The sequence below is a fragment of the Cervus canadensis genome, chromosome 12 (assembly GCF_019320065.1).
Source record: "Cervus canadensis isolate Bull #8, Minnesota chromosome 12, ASM1932006v1, whole genome shotgun sequence".
NCBI classification, from domain to species: domain Eukaryota; kingdom Metazoa; phylum Chordata; class Mammalia; order Artiodactyla; family Cervidae; genus Cervus; species Cervus canadensis.
The window spans coordinates 2763106-2779698 of NC_057397.1; the positions used below are offsets into that span (position 1 = coordinate 2763106).

Consider the following 16593-nt stretch of genomic DNA (forward strand, 5'->3'; position numbering starts at 1 on the left):
CACAGAACAGGGCTCCTCTGGTAACCTCAGAATTCAGGAGTCACTGCTGAGAAGCCCAGACAGGAGACTCTCCAGCTGGGACCACCGGCATGGGGGTGGGGAAATGGCTGGGAGCTGCCTACAGTCCTCACTCTCCATCCTCAGGCAATTCTCCTCCTCTCTGGGCCGAGGTTTCCTCGAGGGTAAAGAGGGAGGGGCCAGGATGGAGGGGCTGGGCAGGTGACTGGATCTCTGAGATACAGGCAGTTTGAAGCTGGTAATACTGACCCCAGAGCCTCCTCCCTTTCCATCAGCCTCATCTGCAGCACAGAAGCGCTCTTTGGGGCTTAACCCCCGTTCCCCGCGGGCTTGCTGTCTTGTCCATCATATCTGCCAGGATATAGATGAATATATTGCCTGTGGATGGGAATGGGGTTCTGGGAAGGAGCACGGGTGGAGGGAAGTGGAGTGGGTATCCGCCACCCTCAGCACAGAGTCAGACCCCTCTCTGCAGGGCTGGCGCTGGACACAGGATCAGCCCTCGCCCCACGGGGCAGAGTGGGCCAGCAGCAGCCCCGAGGCTGGACACCCATTGCTACCGCAGATCCCTGTAGCCCCTTCCCGGTGCTCAGCGGGGAACGTAATTAATAACAATGATAATGATAGGATGACCGGTCGGCTGACCAAAACCTGGCTGTACATAGGTATATTGTCTATGTGTGGAAGTTATAAAGAAGACACAAAGGAACTTATTAACAAAACAGAAACAGACCCACAGGCATAGAAAACCAAAGGCAAAGGGGGAGGGATAAATTAGGAGTTGGGGATTAACACATACAGACGATGTATAAAGAGGGCTTTCCTGAGCGTTCAGCAGTAAAGACTCTTCCTGCCAATGGAGAAGATACGGGTTCAATCTCGGTTCGGGAAGATCCCCTGGAGGAGGAAAAAGACAACCCACTCCAGTATTCTTGCTTGGAAATCCTGTGGACAGAGGAGCCTGGCAGGCTATAGTTGAAGTGGTGGTAAAGAATCAGACACGACTTAGCCACTAAACCAACCAACCAACCTACAAATGTATTAATATGTATAACTGAGTCACTGTAACTGAATGTGTACACAGTATAAACATATGTATAATGAATACAGTTAATATATATAACTGAATACATGTGAAACTAATCCAACAGTGTAAATCAACCACACTTTAATTTAAAAAAATATATATGAGTCAGCTCTTAAGGACCCTTAGTGCAGAGAGGGTGGATCCATAGGACAGAGAGAAAAGGGCGATGGGGTGAAGAGAGAGTCGGGTTTTGGGGCTGAGCCTACAGTGTGATTCATCAGAAGGCATTTTCTCAAAGCCGCAGCTCTCTCTTCTGCAAAGGAGGCCGATTCACCGACCTCCCAGGTTGCGGGATGGTCAGAGGGGAAGGAGACACCCATGGGCTCAGAGAGCTGACAGGAAGCCTGACCCAGCACCCCAAGCAGGGGAATTTGGGCAGCCGACTTCTTGTCCTAATGCCAGCTCCTCCATCCTAGTGAGGAAACAGGAGGTGTCTGGCCATCCAAAGCATGGCAGAGAGTTGGAATTTGACGTAAACCTTTGGAACTCCGTGAAGATGGGAAGGCGACTGTCGGCCTTTGGCCTGGGACCCCTCTTCCGGGCAGCCTCCTTTACGTCTTCCCTCCCCCCGCAGGCCCTCTCCCCACCCCCCACGGCCATGGGCCCCACTGCGGCCCCGCTGGAGGACACCTCGCGCCCCCAGTTCTGCAAGTGGCCGTGCGAGTGCCCGGTGGCCCCGCCCCGCTGCCCGCTGGGCGTCAGCCTCATCACGGACGGCTGTGAGTGCTGCAAGGTGTGCGCCCAGCAGCTGGGGGACAACTGCACGGAGGCTGCGGTCTGCGACCCCCACCGGGGCCTCTACTGCGACTACAGTGGGGACCACCCGAGGTACGCAGTAGGAGTGTGTGCACGTAAGTGAGACCCCCCACACCATCGGCCAGCCCCAGACCCCCAGCTCTGGCCCACAATAACCCCCCACCATCCATAGCCCTTTCCTCTGGCCAGGCTTGGTTCTTCAGGAGGTACCCAAACCCACTCCCCCTCCACCCCAGTCCATGATGATGGGCCGGAGGCTGAGCAGGGAGGAACGCAGCATTCCTCTTGCATCTGGACCTTGTCTTCTCTGGCCTCCATCCGTAGATGAGTCCAGGGAAGAAGGATCCACCAGGAGAGACCTAAGCCTGGTTCTGTTCTCCCCGCGGTAGAACACTTTGCAGGATGCCCGGGACCTCCCAGGGGCACTAGGAACCTGTGGAGCTCCAGATATTTTAGTAACGTCAATTAACATAATCTGGTATGAAAACATTTAGTAACCTTGCAAGAACAAAAAGCAGCAGCCTGAAGCCATCTCTTCCTACCACCCACCCACGTTCCTCTAGTTCACTACAGTCACTTTTAACTTTTCGGCCCTTTCTTCTGGTAATTGCAACTATTCTAGCATGTCTTGTTATATCTTAATCAGCTTAAAATATCAATTGTGCATAATCTATAATTGTGGGTGATCCTATATGATAGTTGACTTAACTCCTTAATACTGCCTGACACCTCCCCCAGCTTCCAATATCATTGTCATATTTTTTATTTTAAACCACTATTTGACCACTGTGTACAATATTAGGATGATGTAAATGGTTTTCACTAATGCATGAGATAGTATACTTGCTCGAATTTCCTTTATTATGAAGTTTTTTTGTTTTTCCTGGAGTTTCTACTTGCTTTTGTTCTTTTTTACTCTTGGTCTTCATGATAGCCCCATACTGGGGGAGAAGCAGTTGTTTTTTGTTTGTTTTTTCGTTTGCTCTTCAAAGGGTTATATCATTTCCTTTGTTGTTCCCAGAGGCCTCCTTTCTGGGGCTTTCTGGTCTCCTTCTATCTGGGCTGGCATTCACTTACCTTGAATCATATGAGCATTTATTCAATATACATGACCAGTATGAGATGAAAACAGGTAAATTAGCATCATGAAGTGAAGTGCAAGTTGCTCAATCATATCCAACTCTTTGAGATCCCATGGACTATACAGTCCACGGGATTTTCCAGGCCAGAATACTGGAGTGGGTAGCCATTCCCTTCTCCAGGGGATCTTCCCAACCCAGGGATTGAACGTCTCCTGCATTCAGGCATATTCTTCACCGTCTGAGCCACCAGGGAAGCCCAAATAGGCGTCATGGCAGCAGCTTAACTTCTGAAAACACAAAGCCTCATAAACTCAAGAACTCCTTTCTTGCCTTAAGGCTGAATCAAGCTTTCCTCATGCCTGTGACTCTAATACACCCTACTGCATGCTCACACACATCAGACTCTATCTTCAGCTAACTCATTATATTTCCTCAAGTGTCATTGATGAAGGTTATACACATAATTTCAAGTCAAGATACTTATGGATTTATGGTTAATCTATGAGCACTTTCTGCTATTTTTACATTAATTCCTGCTTCAACTTTCATATCAAGTCATCTTGCGTTCCAAGTAACCATCACTGGTTCTCCCATCTTTCCATGTTTCCCCCTTTTATGGAGACTCGTTATTAACCCCACAAACCAGTGTGTTCAAAGAGAACTTGCAGATTCCATCTGCATAGAATCATCTGACATGTTGGTTACAAATGTTTTTCTGAGCCCCACCCCGGCCTTACTCACTCCATTTCTTTGGAAGTGGGGGTGGGAGTCAACAAATTTTAACAAGCTCTCTGGGTGACTCTCATACTCAGGTTTGAGACTGACAGCCAAAGTATACAGTCGCTCATACACTCTCTCCCCGCACCCAGGTAAGGAAACCAGGCTGAGCCCTCCTGCACTAGAATCCCCTCCACTTCTACGAGACTGTCTCATCATTTCTTTCCTCTTTTAGAGCTGTCCTTCAAGGCAATTCACTGTGACTGTATCAGTCTCTAACGTTGCCCTGACACCTCACCACGTGCCGGGCACCACAACTCTATAGACATTCTCTCATGGACCCACAGACTCTGCAGACCCACAAGCGCCTCTCCTGCCTGTCTTTACCACCCAGGACCTGGAAAATCACCTAGCTCTACTCCACTCCCCCACCTCTTCAGATGTCACCTCTTTACTCAACATAGCCTCTCGGTTCCCCCTCATCATGAGTCTCCGCGTAGCTTCTTTCCTTGCATTTGGAAAGAAGATGGTGGAATTCAGGATACTGTAATAAATGTGACACGGGCCAGGCGTTTTCCAGTCACAGAGATCTACAGACATTGAAATAAATAAGGTTCAACAAGGGGAACAGACTTTATCAGAGGTGTTACATGTCCACATCCATTGTGAAATTCCAAGAACAGAGCTATCATAGGAAGACTTTTTACATTTATTTGCATAGTGAATACTTTTTTCCAGGCAGAATTTTACCCAGTTATCCACCTGCACACCACACACACACACACACACACACACACACAATTCCTCCATGTTCTATGGAACATCTTCTCAGAAATACTGCCATAGTGTCTAAATTCATGAAACCCTAATGCAATAAAGAAGAGAGTCCAGGGTCTGAAAGCTATAGAGAGAAAGATGTTTGGGGGCCAGAGGGGAAAGAGAAAGAAGAGGTTATTTACATAGAAAAATCTGTCAGCAAATGGCCAACCAATGGACATTCCCCAGGACAGGCTAAATCTGTCCTTAGAGATGTGCTTGTAATTAGGCCAGGACAAGGAAATAAAAAACAAGAAGTTGCAACACTGCCATAAACAATTCAAAGAGAGGATGGTGGGGACTATGGCAAACTAATGAACGTAAACTTTAGCCATTAAGGTCAGGCAGAAGAGGGAGCCTGATCTGGTCTAGTCTACTTACCTTTCAAGAGAATCCAGAAAAAGAAAATCCAGGTTCATGTATGATTTGTAATTCTGGCAGCGCATTCAAAACATTTTTTTAAAAAACACTCCATGGGCCAAACTAAATACATCTGTGGGCAGAGAGTGACCTCTGAATTAAACTGTTTGGCTATTTTGGTTGTGCAAACACGACTCTGCATTCAATGCAACTGGGTCAGGATTGAGGGCAGTGTGGTTTGCTGGAAGGGTCATGAAATTTACAGGCAGACAGACTTGGGTTTTGAATCCTGGCTCTGCCACTTGCTGGCTACGTGACCGTGGGCACATTACTTAAGGAGCTTGATCGAACCAACCCTGTATGATGGTTGAGGCTAAACAAAGAATTTCACAAGAGCCTAAACTGTGACCAGTTGCTCTTGGATACTGCTTCGCATTTCCTTTGTAGAAGTCCCCTTAGCTTCATCCAGGGTTATCCTCACAGTCTGGGAGGCAGGGCTAGTTTCAAGCTCTGACTCTCCTGTCTGATGAGTAAAGGAGCAGAAAACCCATGCATGGTGTTTGAAGCTAGACAACCTAAGTTCAAACCTCAGTGACATAATCAACTAACACAATGGGTCTAGGGAAGCTGCTTAACCTTTTTAAGTGTCAGCTTCCTCATCAAGGAAAATGCAATGAATAATGCCTACCTTTTTGGGTGGTTCGGATGTCAAGTGCCTGATACATGGGAGAAGCCCAATATAGAGTAGGGCTAACCCCACCTGATATCCCACCACCCACTGCTTCATTCACTCATAATGAACACAGGTTAGTGATGGTACATCAGTGGGGTTACAACAAGGCATAGCCCACTGTCCTTGCTCCCATGAAGCTGACCAGGGGTGGAGCTAGAAGAGTAAAGGTCTGGATAGCACAGCAAGGCGACTTGAATTCCCAGAAGTCCCTCAATAAGAAGAAAGCCCACCAGGTCATGCCTGAATGGACCCGCACTTCTGAATGGTGAAGGAGGCTGGGCCAGCTTCCCTGTCTGATCAGAAGCTGGTCCTTCAATCAGTTATAAAGAAATCGAATAAGGAAGGGGTGCCAGAGCTTGCCGGTAGGACCATCACAGCCATCCCACGTACCATCCATCTTTGCCCCCCGCCCCAAACCTCCCAGGAGACTGTGAACAACTTCTGGAGGCAAAGGGTCCCAATCTTGGCTGCAAACTGGATTCACCTGGGGAGCTGCTGCTACGTCGTGACCGATTCTGTGGGACCCCATAGACGGCAGCCCACCAGGCTCCTCCGTCCCTGGGACTCTCCAGGCAAGAATACTGGAGTGGGTTGCCATTTCCTTCTCCAACGCATGAAAGTGAAAAGTGAAAGTGAAGTCACTCAGTCGTGTCCGACTCTTCGAGACCCCATGGACTGCAGCCCACCAGGCTCCTCCGTCTAAGGGATTTTCCGGGCAAGAGTACTGGAGTGGATTGCCGGAGCTACCAAGGTCAAAAAATGAAAAGTACAAATACCGAAGCCTAGGTCCACCCCCAGGTACTGGGGCATGGTGTGGGCATCATGATTTTAAGGAGCTCCCCCAGGGAGTGCCACTGTGCCGCTGGTGATGAGAACCACCGTGCTAAGGCTCCCAGCACCCAGCAGTGCCCTCGCCGCCCAAAGTTCCTCCACCCAGGGGCAGAGCCGGCTCCAGCAGCACTCCATCCTCCCATCCACCAACACACAGGCGCACACACACTCCCTGGAGTCAGAGGGCACGGCCAGGCTCGGAATGAAAGATGAGTGATTCACCAGGTGATTCATTCATTGTTTTGCTTTCCTATTTCCCCTCCTTTACTGGTGTCCGATGGAAGGAAATGGCGGTGGAGTCAGAGCTTGTGGGTGCAGCTTCATCAGACACCAGCTGGGGGACTTGGAGCAGATGAATCACTGTGCCGCCACCCACCCAGCTCCCCTCTCTGCCAAAGAGAGAAAACAAAGCTCTCCTAGGACAGTCACCGAGAGACTGTGTGAGATAACTTAGATGGTGCCTGGCTCCAGATCGGACGGGCAGCGTTAGTGTCCTTCCTGTCTGTCCCTCCTCCCCCAGATCAATCACCTCCAAGGAAAACCAGCAGTCACCCCAACATCCCCACTGGCTGCTGTCCTGCCCCCTCCACTTGCAGAACCGAGCGCTGTCACTTTAGGCGTGTGACTCAACCTCACTGAGACGCAGGTTTGCAGCAGGTGAAAACGCAGGTGATGACGTGGTCCTGTTTCCTTCTGGGATGAAGTCGGCGATGCAAGGAAGCCTAACACAAAGCAGGTCGGGTGACCAAGAACCTTCCCTCCTGTGAGATAAAGGGATGAGGGTGGTGGTGATGGTTCGGCTTCAGGTGAATCCAGGAGATATGCTGGAACTATTGGCAGACCAGCCCTCCTGGGGTGAGTGCCCCTGGATGCCCTGGGCTTTCTGTCTGCACTTCTAGACACTGTCCTCAGAATGGGACTAAGATGGAAAGCCGGGATGCTGGTCAGAGCCCGGTAGCCCCGCATCTTTTCTGGAGCTCCAAGTTTGCAGAACTGGCTCCACTCTGAAGTCCACCAGGCATCTCGAGACTAGGAAAGAGCTTGAAGCCACCCACCCCAACCTTGCTCTTCTGAGGACAGAGCATCCCTGTCCTTCCAGGGCTCGGGACATAGAACAAGGAGTCCTCCTTGATTCTCCTCTCATCCTCACATCCCAGCTGTCAGCGATTCCCTCCAAACAGACTCAGAAGCAGGGCCCTTCTTCTCCTGGTTGCCGTCCCTGGTCCAAGCACCACCGTCTCTAATCTGCTCTTATCTGGGTTCCCCGGCGTGACTTTCTGACTCTGCCGGAACCCTGTCGGTCTGTCCTCAACTCAGCACCATCAAGGTTTTTTTGAAGCATAATGCATATCGCCGATTCATCATTACTCACTGAGCACATATTGTGTATCAACCGGAGTTCCAGGCTCTAAGAGCTTTGCATTTTCCTCTGAGCCTCCGGGGAAGCCCTCTCTCTCCTCATCTCCTGCCTCCAGCCCTTCTCCCTCCCTCCCCTCCCCTTTCCCACCCCAGGCCTTCCTGCTGCCTACAGTCCCTTCCCTGCCTAGAAGGCTTCTCTCCCAACACCTGGGCAGCTCAGCTCCCCGCCTCCTTCCCATCTTTGCTGAAAAATCATCACCTCTGTGAGGCCCTGTCTACCCGCCTTGTTTAAATCTGAAACTTTCCCCCTCCCTCTTCCAACTCCCTGCTTTAATGTCCCCATCAACACTCTAGATGGTCCACTGTCTCCTCTGCCCCCTTTCTTCTCTGGCGGTTCAGACACTAAAGAATCTGCCTGCAATGTGGGAAACCTGGGTTCAGTCCCTGGGTTGGGAAGATTCCCTGGAGGAGGGCATGGCAACCCACTCCAGTATGCTTGCCTGGGGAATCCCATGGACAGAAGAGCCTGGCGGGCTACAGTCCATGGGGTGGCAAAGAGTCAGATAGGACTGAGAGGCTAAGCACACAGGCACAAGCTCCTTGAAGTCGTGACTTTTGTCTCCTTCCTTCACTACTAAATCCCCAGTACCTGGGACACCCCACAAAATAGGCGTTGAATGAACCCAGTCTCTTGCAAAGTGTTCTGATGGGTTTCCCATCGCATCTGCCTCCTCTCACAACTGTGGCCCTTGAGGCAGATAACTGTCAGGACCAGGCTCTGTGCCACTTGCTGGGACAGAACACTGGGCTAGCTGCCCGGGGTCCTAGTCCTGGCCAGTCTGTAGCCTCCCACCCCTTCGTCCAGCCCTCCAGACGGGCACCGGGTGTTTCTGCGCGGGTTCATTGGGCGGCCACATCCTCCGCTCAGGTCCCACCAAACCGGCCAGGGCAGCTGGCCCCAGTCCTTCTCCACGATGGGGACCCCGGGGCGTGGGGTGCGGGGGCCATGGTGCAGCAGCAGGAGGCTGCCCTGCGGGGTCCGCCCTGCCCTCAGCCGGCCTGACCCTCCGCGCCTGTGTCCGCAGAGGTGGTCGGCGTGGGCTGCGTGCTGGACGGCGTGCGCTACAACAACGGCCAGTCCTTCCAGCCCAACTGCAAGTACAACTGCACGTGCGTGGGCGGCGCGGTGGGCTGCACGCCGCTGTGCCTCCGCGCGCGCCCCCCGCGCCTCTGGTGCCGCCGCCCCCGGCGGGTCAGCGTGCCCGGGCGCTGCTGCGAGCAGTGGGTGTGCGAAGACGACGCCAGGAGGCCCCGCAAGACGGCGCCGCGCCACACGGGCACCTCTGGTGGGTGCGGGGCGCGGGCGCGGGGCGCGGGGAGGGCCGCCCCAGCCCGCGGAGGAGGAGGGGATGGCGGGCTCGGTCGGTCCCCAGCAGGCCTCCTAGAACAGAGCCACCGGGTGGGGCCGGGGGCGGCGGCGGCCTGCCCACCGCGTCAGTGTGTGTGGCCCGGTGACCTCCTTCTGAGCGAGCACAAGCAGAGCCCCTGCCGCGTGGGTGACCTAGAAACCAAAGCCTTTCCATCCTCCTCGGCAAATCCCTGCCCACCGCCGCCTCCTTCGCAGCCCGCCCTCCTCTCGTCAGTCCTCAAAGGCCTCTGCTGTCTCCTGTCTCCCGAGCATCCTCTTCTCTCACTCATTCACTCCTGCATTCGTTCACCCATCTCCCCTGCACACCTGCTGTCTCTCCCTGCAGGTTCCCCTCTCTGGCTTCTGGGCATGTGTGTTATCAAGAGGGACCGGCTTCCTCTTCCCGTCTTTTTCTTGTGGATCTTGCTCCATCCCTCTGTGAGATCACTCCTTGGTCTCCCTGGTTCTGCACCTATCTCCACCTCTCAGCTCACTGCCTTTTCCATTTCTCAGACACTTATGAGCCCTCCCTGTATTCTGCTTGCCAGGATACATCCATTGAAAGAACCAGCCGAGAGCTGGCGTTTAGTCCCCCCTTCCTGAGGGCTTACTAAGGATGGGCACAGCTTTTGGGCCCTGTCATGTGCCTGAACCCCTATTTTCTATCCACCACCAGGGACAGGAGGCAGGGAGGTGCTAGTGTCAACCCCACTTACAGGCGGGGAGCTTGGGGCTCAGAGGTGGGAGCCAGTTTATTGGAAGCTATCCAGATACTAAGGGGTGGCGCTCAGAGCTGGACTCCGACAATTTGCCTCTGAAGCCTGCGTGTCTCCTTAGCCACGATGCCCTGAGCTTCACTCAGATGACGTTCTAGTACTGGGCAAGCACTCCCCTTGACCTTCCCCAGATAATGTCATCTCCGCAGGGGCAGGACCGGTGTCTTTTACCCTTTTATTCCCAGCACCTTGCAGATGCCTGATGTGTACTCGGTCAATATCTGGACCCTTTTATTGCCATACCAGCCCTGCAGGGCAGATGTTATTGTTCCAGAGAAGAGCCTGAGGCCCAGAGTAAGTTGTCTAGTATCAGGTCCACCTGTCTCTAAAGATGGTCCTCCCTCTGGAGAAGTATGAGGAACTCATAACAAGTTCTCTTCTCTCTGGGGACCCATGCTAGTTAGAAGCCAACTTGGCCTCCAAGCGGAGGGACTGCCCATTCTCTGAGGTTCAGGGACCCCAACCCTTAGGGTTGTGACCGCAGGGATTGGGGGGCTGATGGAGGCTGGGAAATCACCGGCACCTGGTCTGCATCTGCAGGGACCACGGATGAGATAGAGCCGTGGCACAAGAACTGCGTCACGTACACCAGCCCCTGGAGCCCCTGTTCCACCAGCTGCGGCCTGGGGGTCTCCACCCGCATCTCCAATGTCAACGCCCGGTGCTGGCCTGAGCAGGAGAGCCGCCTCTGCAACCTGCGGCCGTGCGACACGGACCTCCGGCCACACATCAAGGTGGGTCCGCCTCCCAGGGAGTGGCAGGCGTCTCGGGTCAGGAAGATCCGCTGGAGAAGGGATAGGCTACCCACTCCAGTATTCTTGGGCTTCCCTGGCGGCTCAGCTGGTAAAGAATCCGCCTGCAATGTGGGAGACCTGGGCTCGATCCCTGGGTTGGGAAGATTCCCTAGAGAAGGGAAAGGCTACCCACTCCAGTATTCTAGCCTGGAGAATCCCACGGACTGTATACTCCAGGGGTAGAAAAGAGTTGGACACAACTGAGCGACTTTCACTGAAGATAGCTCTCAGACCGTATGAGCTTCAGGCCCACACATTGCCTGGATCGGCTCCACCCCCACTTCATGCAGGGTGCTGTGCATAGTTGACCAGAACAGCCATTCATTCAATGAGTTTAGTACGTGCCTACTGGGGCTTTCCTGGTGGCTCCGTGGTAAAGAACCCGCCCGCCAATGCAGGAGACATGGGTTGGATCCCTGGGTTGGGAAGAGCTCCTGGAGAAGGAAATGGAGACCCACTGCAGTATTCTTGCTTGAGAAATTGCATGGACAGAGGAGCCCGGCGGGCTACAGTCCATGGGGGTCTCAAAAGAATCGGAATCAACTTAGCAACTAAGCAACAAGAGCCATGTACCAGGCAGAAAACTAGACTGTAGGGATGCGGAAAGAGCCTCGCCCTTGAGTGGCCCACAGCACCACAGAGCTCCCTTTAAATAATGCCAGTTCAATTGAATAAGTTGCATGAAAAGGATGTGTGTGAGAGTCTATGGGAGGCAGAGGAGAAGGAGTTTAGGGTTAAATGAGTTGTCTTGGAGGCCATGATGTCTCTGCCCCTAACCAGCAGGGGGCGCTTGGCAGGCTGAAGGAGCCCACAAAGTCATCCTGTGTTGGAGAAACTGACCTGGGCATTGGCAAGGCAGAAGGCGGGAAAGAAGGGAAATTGCAGGTTGAGAGAGATGTGCCGGGGCAAGGCAGTCTCTTTCTGCGCTCGGCTTCCTCTTGCATAATACAGCTGGGTCTCGTTGCCTTTGGGGTGATCCTTCCTAGTTTGAAGATGCTGCAGATCCGAAAGTAAGATGGGGTGCATAGTGAGTGAAAAGGGAAGAACTGAGGGTTTGGAGCTGAAAATGTTGCTCCTCTGAGCATCTCAACTGAAACCTCCTTTCACGCAGGAAGGGAAGAAGTGTCTGGCCGTGTACCAGCCAGAAGCGCCCGTGAACTTCACGTTGGCCGGCTGCACCAGCACTCGTGCCTACCGGCCCAAGTACTGCGGGTTCTGCACCGACAGCCGGTGCTGTATCCCCTACAAGTCCAAGACCATCAGCGTCTCCTTCCAGTGTCCCGATGGGCCCGGCTTCTCCCGCCAGGCCCTGTGGATTAATGCTTGCTTCTGCAATCTGAGCTGTCGGAATCCCAACGATATTTTTGCTGACTTGGACTCCTACCCTGAATTCTCAGAGATTGCCAATTAAGCAGCCTTAGAACCTGGGCTCGAGGCTGACCCAGTGCTTGTAAGGCAGCCAGCCTTCTGAGGCCCCCACTGAGCCTTCTTTTGTCCACTTCCCACTCGTTTCCAATGACCTGGATCCAGGCCCGTGACCCCTTGTCCTGTCTCCAACCACCCAAAGTACCCATCACGGCACGCTCAGGCCCAGACAGTGGGTCTTCTCCTTGGCAGCGGTCCACATACACTCCAAAGAAAGTGCCCGGCTCTGGACAATACCCGAGCCCGATCCGGCCTGTCCGAGTCACTGGAAGTCCTGCTGGATCTCGCCCAAGTCCCAGGGAACAGAATCAGCTAGATCTTCGGTATCACTAATTCCTTCTTTAGATACCAAACCACCAGACTCTCTGGGCCCATTCAGAAGGATAGAGGGGATTTAGGACAGTGGACCAGTCCATTCTTCGGGCCCTGCCAAGAAGGACCCTAATCAGCAGTTTTGACCACTGCACACCAAAGCTCTCTCTCATTCTAAAGACCTGTGCCTTCCATGGTCACTGAATATTTGCTAAATGAGGTGAATGGTTGTCTGGTTTCTGTTTTTGGATGGACAGTTGTATCCATGAATCTGGGCATTGTTGCAGTTAAGTTTCTGTTTGCCCATTTCAGTTAGGTTTCTCTTCACCCCTGCACTATGAAGGGTGTACATTGGGTTCATCCCAGTGAGAAATGCAAGCCAATAAACTTCCTCTTGTTCCTGGGAGAAGTCCCTGGTCAATACACCAGGGTCAGAGCATGGGCAGTCTATTTTCAGAAGGAGCGATCAAGCCCTGCACCAAATCTGCTGCTCCCGGGCAGGGCAGGGCACTGGGCAGTCAGCCAACCTCCTCCTCACACCTGACCATCTGCATGCTGGGGGCTTGTGGGACTTGGTGGATCCCCTGGGACGACATCGCTGACCCCTCAGAGTGGTGTCCTGTGATGTCCTTCTGCTCTGAGGGAGCCTTGGGTCCAGGTTGAGTGTGAGTCAAAACAAAACATGTGTTCACAAACCAAGAAGTGGGTCCAGTCTGCGTCACCCTGGGCCCAGGGCATGTGTCTCTCTGCCTCGGTGACCCATTTCGCAGACTGTGGGTCTACTGATCCATAAAGCTCAGTTCTGGTACAAAGACAGAAGTTTACCGGTTGTTTCAAAAAGAAGTATATTTAACAGGGATAAAAAGCCAAAAGGGTTTGATGCTAAAAGGAAGAGAAAGTTGTTATTAATGGAAATGAGGCTATTATTTATTTTATTAGTAAAGTATAAATATTTACTGCTACAGTTCTTTTATTTCGTACCTTCTACATGTCAGACATTGTTCTCAGCGCTTTACGTGCACCGTTACACTAGCTCATGGAAACTGGGAGGTCATGTTGAAAAGTGCCCGTTATTATTTCTGTTCTTACAAATGTGAAATGGAAGCTCAGTAAGGTAAGGGAGCTTGACCGAAGTCACCCAGCTGGTCAGTGGGGTAGTCAGGATGCAAATCCAAGTTGGATTGACTCTGTAACCCGTATTTTCCCTCAACTTTTAGAGCTTCCAAATGCATCAGAGCAGGAAAACATGTCAGGATAAGCATCTTCTCGCTGTCATTTTTGGTTCTTATTACTGTCTCTCCAGCTTCTTTCCCAAGAGAAGAGTGTATCTGACTTTCAGATTATTTAGATGTCTGAGCATCAGACAAAATCTAGGATAAACTGAAATCCATGACTCCCCTCCAGAGCATTCCCTCCTTCAAATCAGAACCAGCTCTCACCGTGTATTTAAAGGTGATTTTGTTATCTGATGCTGCAGATTGAAGGATGGTGCCTTTCTCATGAGGGAATTCTGAGTGCTGAGCAGAGGGATTCCTAGACAGGGGAAAGGGATTGAAAATGTGTCCTCCTTACTGTGACCTCCTGAATGCCTGGTACAAGGCATACAGCGGTGCTCAATGTGTATTTGATGAATAAAGGAAATTGTGTATGTGTCTCTACATGTGTTCAGAAGATCTCTTTCTTTCAAAGGTATGTGAAAATCTAATTTTTATCAGCCAAATCAGAAATGCCATAGAAAAAGAGACATTTAACATCAGAAGAAAGGCACATGTTCATTGAAAGAAAAAAAAAAAAATTCCAAGAGTTCTTTTGTGAAGAGAATTTTGTTGTTGTTCAGGTGTTCAGTCGTGTCTGACTCTTTTTGGATCCCCATGGGCTGTAGCCCGCCAGGCTCCTCTGTCCATGGCATTTTCCAGACAAGAATACTGGAGTGGATTGCCATTTCCTTCTCCAGGGGATCTTCCTAACCCAGGGATCGAACCCACAGTTCCTGGATTGTCAGGCAGATTCTTTACACTGAACCACCAGGGAAGAGAATTTACTCCATGAATAATCTTTCCTGTAAGTCCATGTGGATCATGTTGGATTTTTGTAGAGAGAAATCACCTGCCACCCACAGCTTCCAAGGACCAGGTGAGGGCTGACCCCTTTTGAAATTCGACAGACACCCAAGAACTAGGTTCTTACTGAATTTGCTTCCCAATTCAAGAAAGTGAACGTGGCTTCCAAGATCATAGGAAGCCTGGATGAGGGACTTGGGGCTTTCCTCCCCGGGATGGGCGGGATGGGGTGGCCAGAATGCCCTTGTTTGAAAAATGCATCTGTCCTGTGCAGGCCCAGAGAGGAAGTCTCAGCTTCATGTTTTCATGTCACGGGGAAGGAGGCAGAGCCACGGCGCGACCTGCTCCCACAGAAGTTAACCATCATGATGAAAAAAACATCTCTTTATTGAATGCTTACTTGGTGCCAAGCCGTCTGCTAACTTCTGAATTATCTTACTAATCATGGCAGCAAGTTTGAGCAAGCATCTCTTCCCCATTTTATAAATGGAAAGTCTGGGACTCAAAGAGGCTGGGAAATCAGCCCTCAAAAGTTGGAACCCAGATCTCTGCTTATTCCACTCTGCCTTGCTCTGGGAGATGGGGAAGGACAGGGAAGCCCGGCATGCTGCAGTCCATGGGGTCAGAGACACAAAGAGTCAGACATGGCTGAGCGACTGGACAGCACCAGGTTGCTTTTGGGGAGGCCTCCAGGCAGAGCCTGAATGAGGCCTGTTGGAGTGTCCGCTTCTCCAGTCCCTTGTAACCCCATGTCCTGGGATGAGGGAAAGGTAAACTAAAGAATAGTCAACCTTTGGTGGAGAAATTCACGTAAGTGCTTAGGGTGAATATCTTGCATGCATAGATGAGCGAGAAAAAGGAGACCTGAATTTACCATATCATTAATTCGTGCTAAACCTTAGCATAAGCATTTGGTGAACACTTACCAGGCTTTAGGCTAGGTGCTTTACTGCATACCTAATTTAATCCTCAGAGCAAACCTATGAGCTGTGGCATTATCATCATTTCGCATTTTAGAGATAGAGCTGAGGCTCTTAGAAAGTATTTGCTCATTGTCTTTCCAGCTAATGAACTGCCGACCAAGGTTGCAAACCTTGGTCAGTCTCAACCTGAGCCATCTCTCCTGATGCTAAGCCCAGTTAGCCTGCCCCCACCCACCCGTGCAAACCAAAAGGCACAAGACAAGGCCTTACTGACAACAGCTGCAACATTAACTTTGAAAATGATTCAGAGAGAGATCAAAGAAAGTAGATTCAAATGGTATGATTATCTAGGCTCTCATTAACATTGTAAGTACTGTGTATTCCTACAAATTGTGGGGAAGTAATGCAGCCTGTGACTATTACGTTAAGTTAGGTCACTGATTTTTAAAGACTTATCTTGACCCAAAGTAACTGAAGTAATAACTCTGCCCAGCTGGGAGTCCTGAATGGTCAGAATGGCCTGCTGTGTATTTCTGCATGTATACAAATGTGTGTGTGTGTGTGTGTGTGTGTGTATCTGTTTTCAAACTATGACTTAATATTTAAGTATTCCGACTGCCATTTTCAGGCTTCCTTGGTGACTCAGACGTTAAAGAATCTGCCTGCAATGCAGGAAACTCGGTTTCGATCCCGGGGTCAGGAAGATCCCCTGAAGAAGGGAATGGCAACCCACTCCAGTATTCTTGTCTGGAGAATCCCATGGACAGAGGAGCCTGGTGGGCTATAATCCATGGGATTGAAAAGAGTCAGACACAACTGAGTGACTAATACACACACATACTGCCATTTTTCTAAGTGACTAAAAAATACATATGAAGAAATGTCTTAGAATTTCCCCATAGAGGGAAAGTAGCACTTGGGCAATCTGTCATATTTTTCAGCATTCCTCATTTTTATCATGATTTGTGTCGCACGGAACATGTTTATCCAATGTGAAGAGTTTTCATTGCTCAAATTCCCTGTTTATAGCTTTTTGCCTTGAAGCAATAAATCATCAGCAAAGTGACTTACTGGACTGGGTGAGTTTTCCTGTATTTTCAGTTATTATGAGGCAATGATGGAAAATTGAACACTTA

The 16593-nt window shown here is 51.0% G+C and overlaps 1 protein-coding gene across 3 annotated transcripts in view; it reads left to right on the plus strand.

Moving 5' to 3' along the window:
• The window catches only part of CCN4 (cellular communication network factor 4), a 33268-nt gene extending 17061 nt beyond the window's left edge, over positions 1 to 16207 (plus strand). The window contains exons 2-5 of one of the 3 annotated variants that reach the window (XM_043483254.1): positions 1680 to 1956; positions 8845 to 9105; positions 10484 to 10677; positions 14809 to 16207. In XM_043483254.1, coding sequence (XP_043339189.1) covers positions 1680 to 1956; positions 8845 to 9105; positions 10484 to 10677; positions 14809 to 14976 — 900 coding nt within the window. In that variant the 3' untranslated portion in view covers positions 14977 to 16207. Of the gene's footprint in view, positions 1 to 1679; positions 1957 to 8844; positions 9106 to 10483; positions 10678 to 11848; positions 14133 to 14808 lie in introns of those variants that run through there. The other 2 variants (XM_043483253.1, XM_043483255.1) reach the window with 2 other exon arrangements.
• The last annotated feature ends 386 nt before the right edge of the window (positions 16208 to 16593 follow it).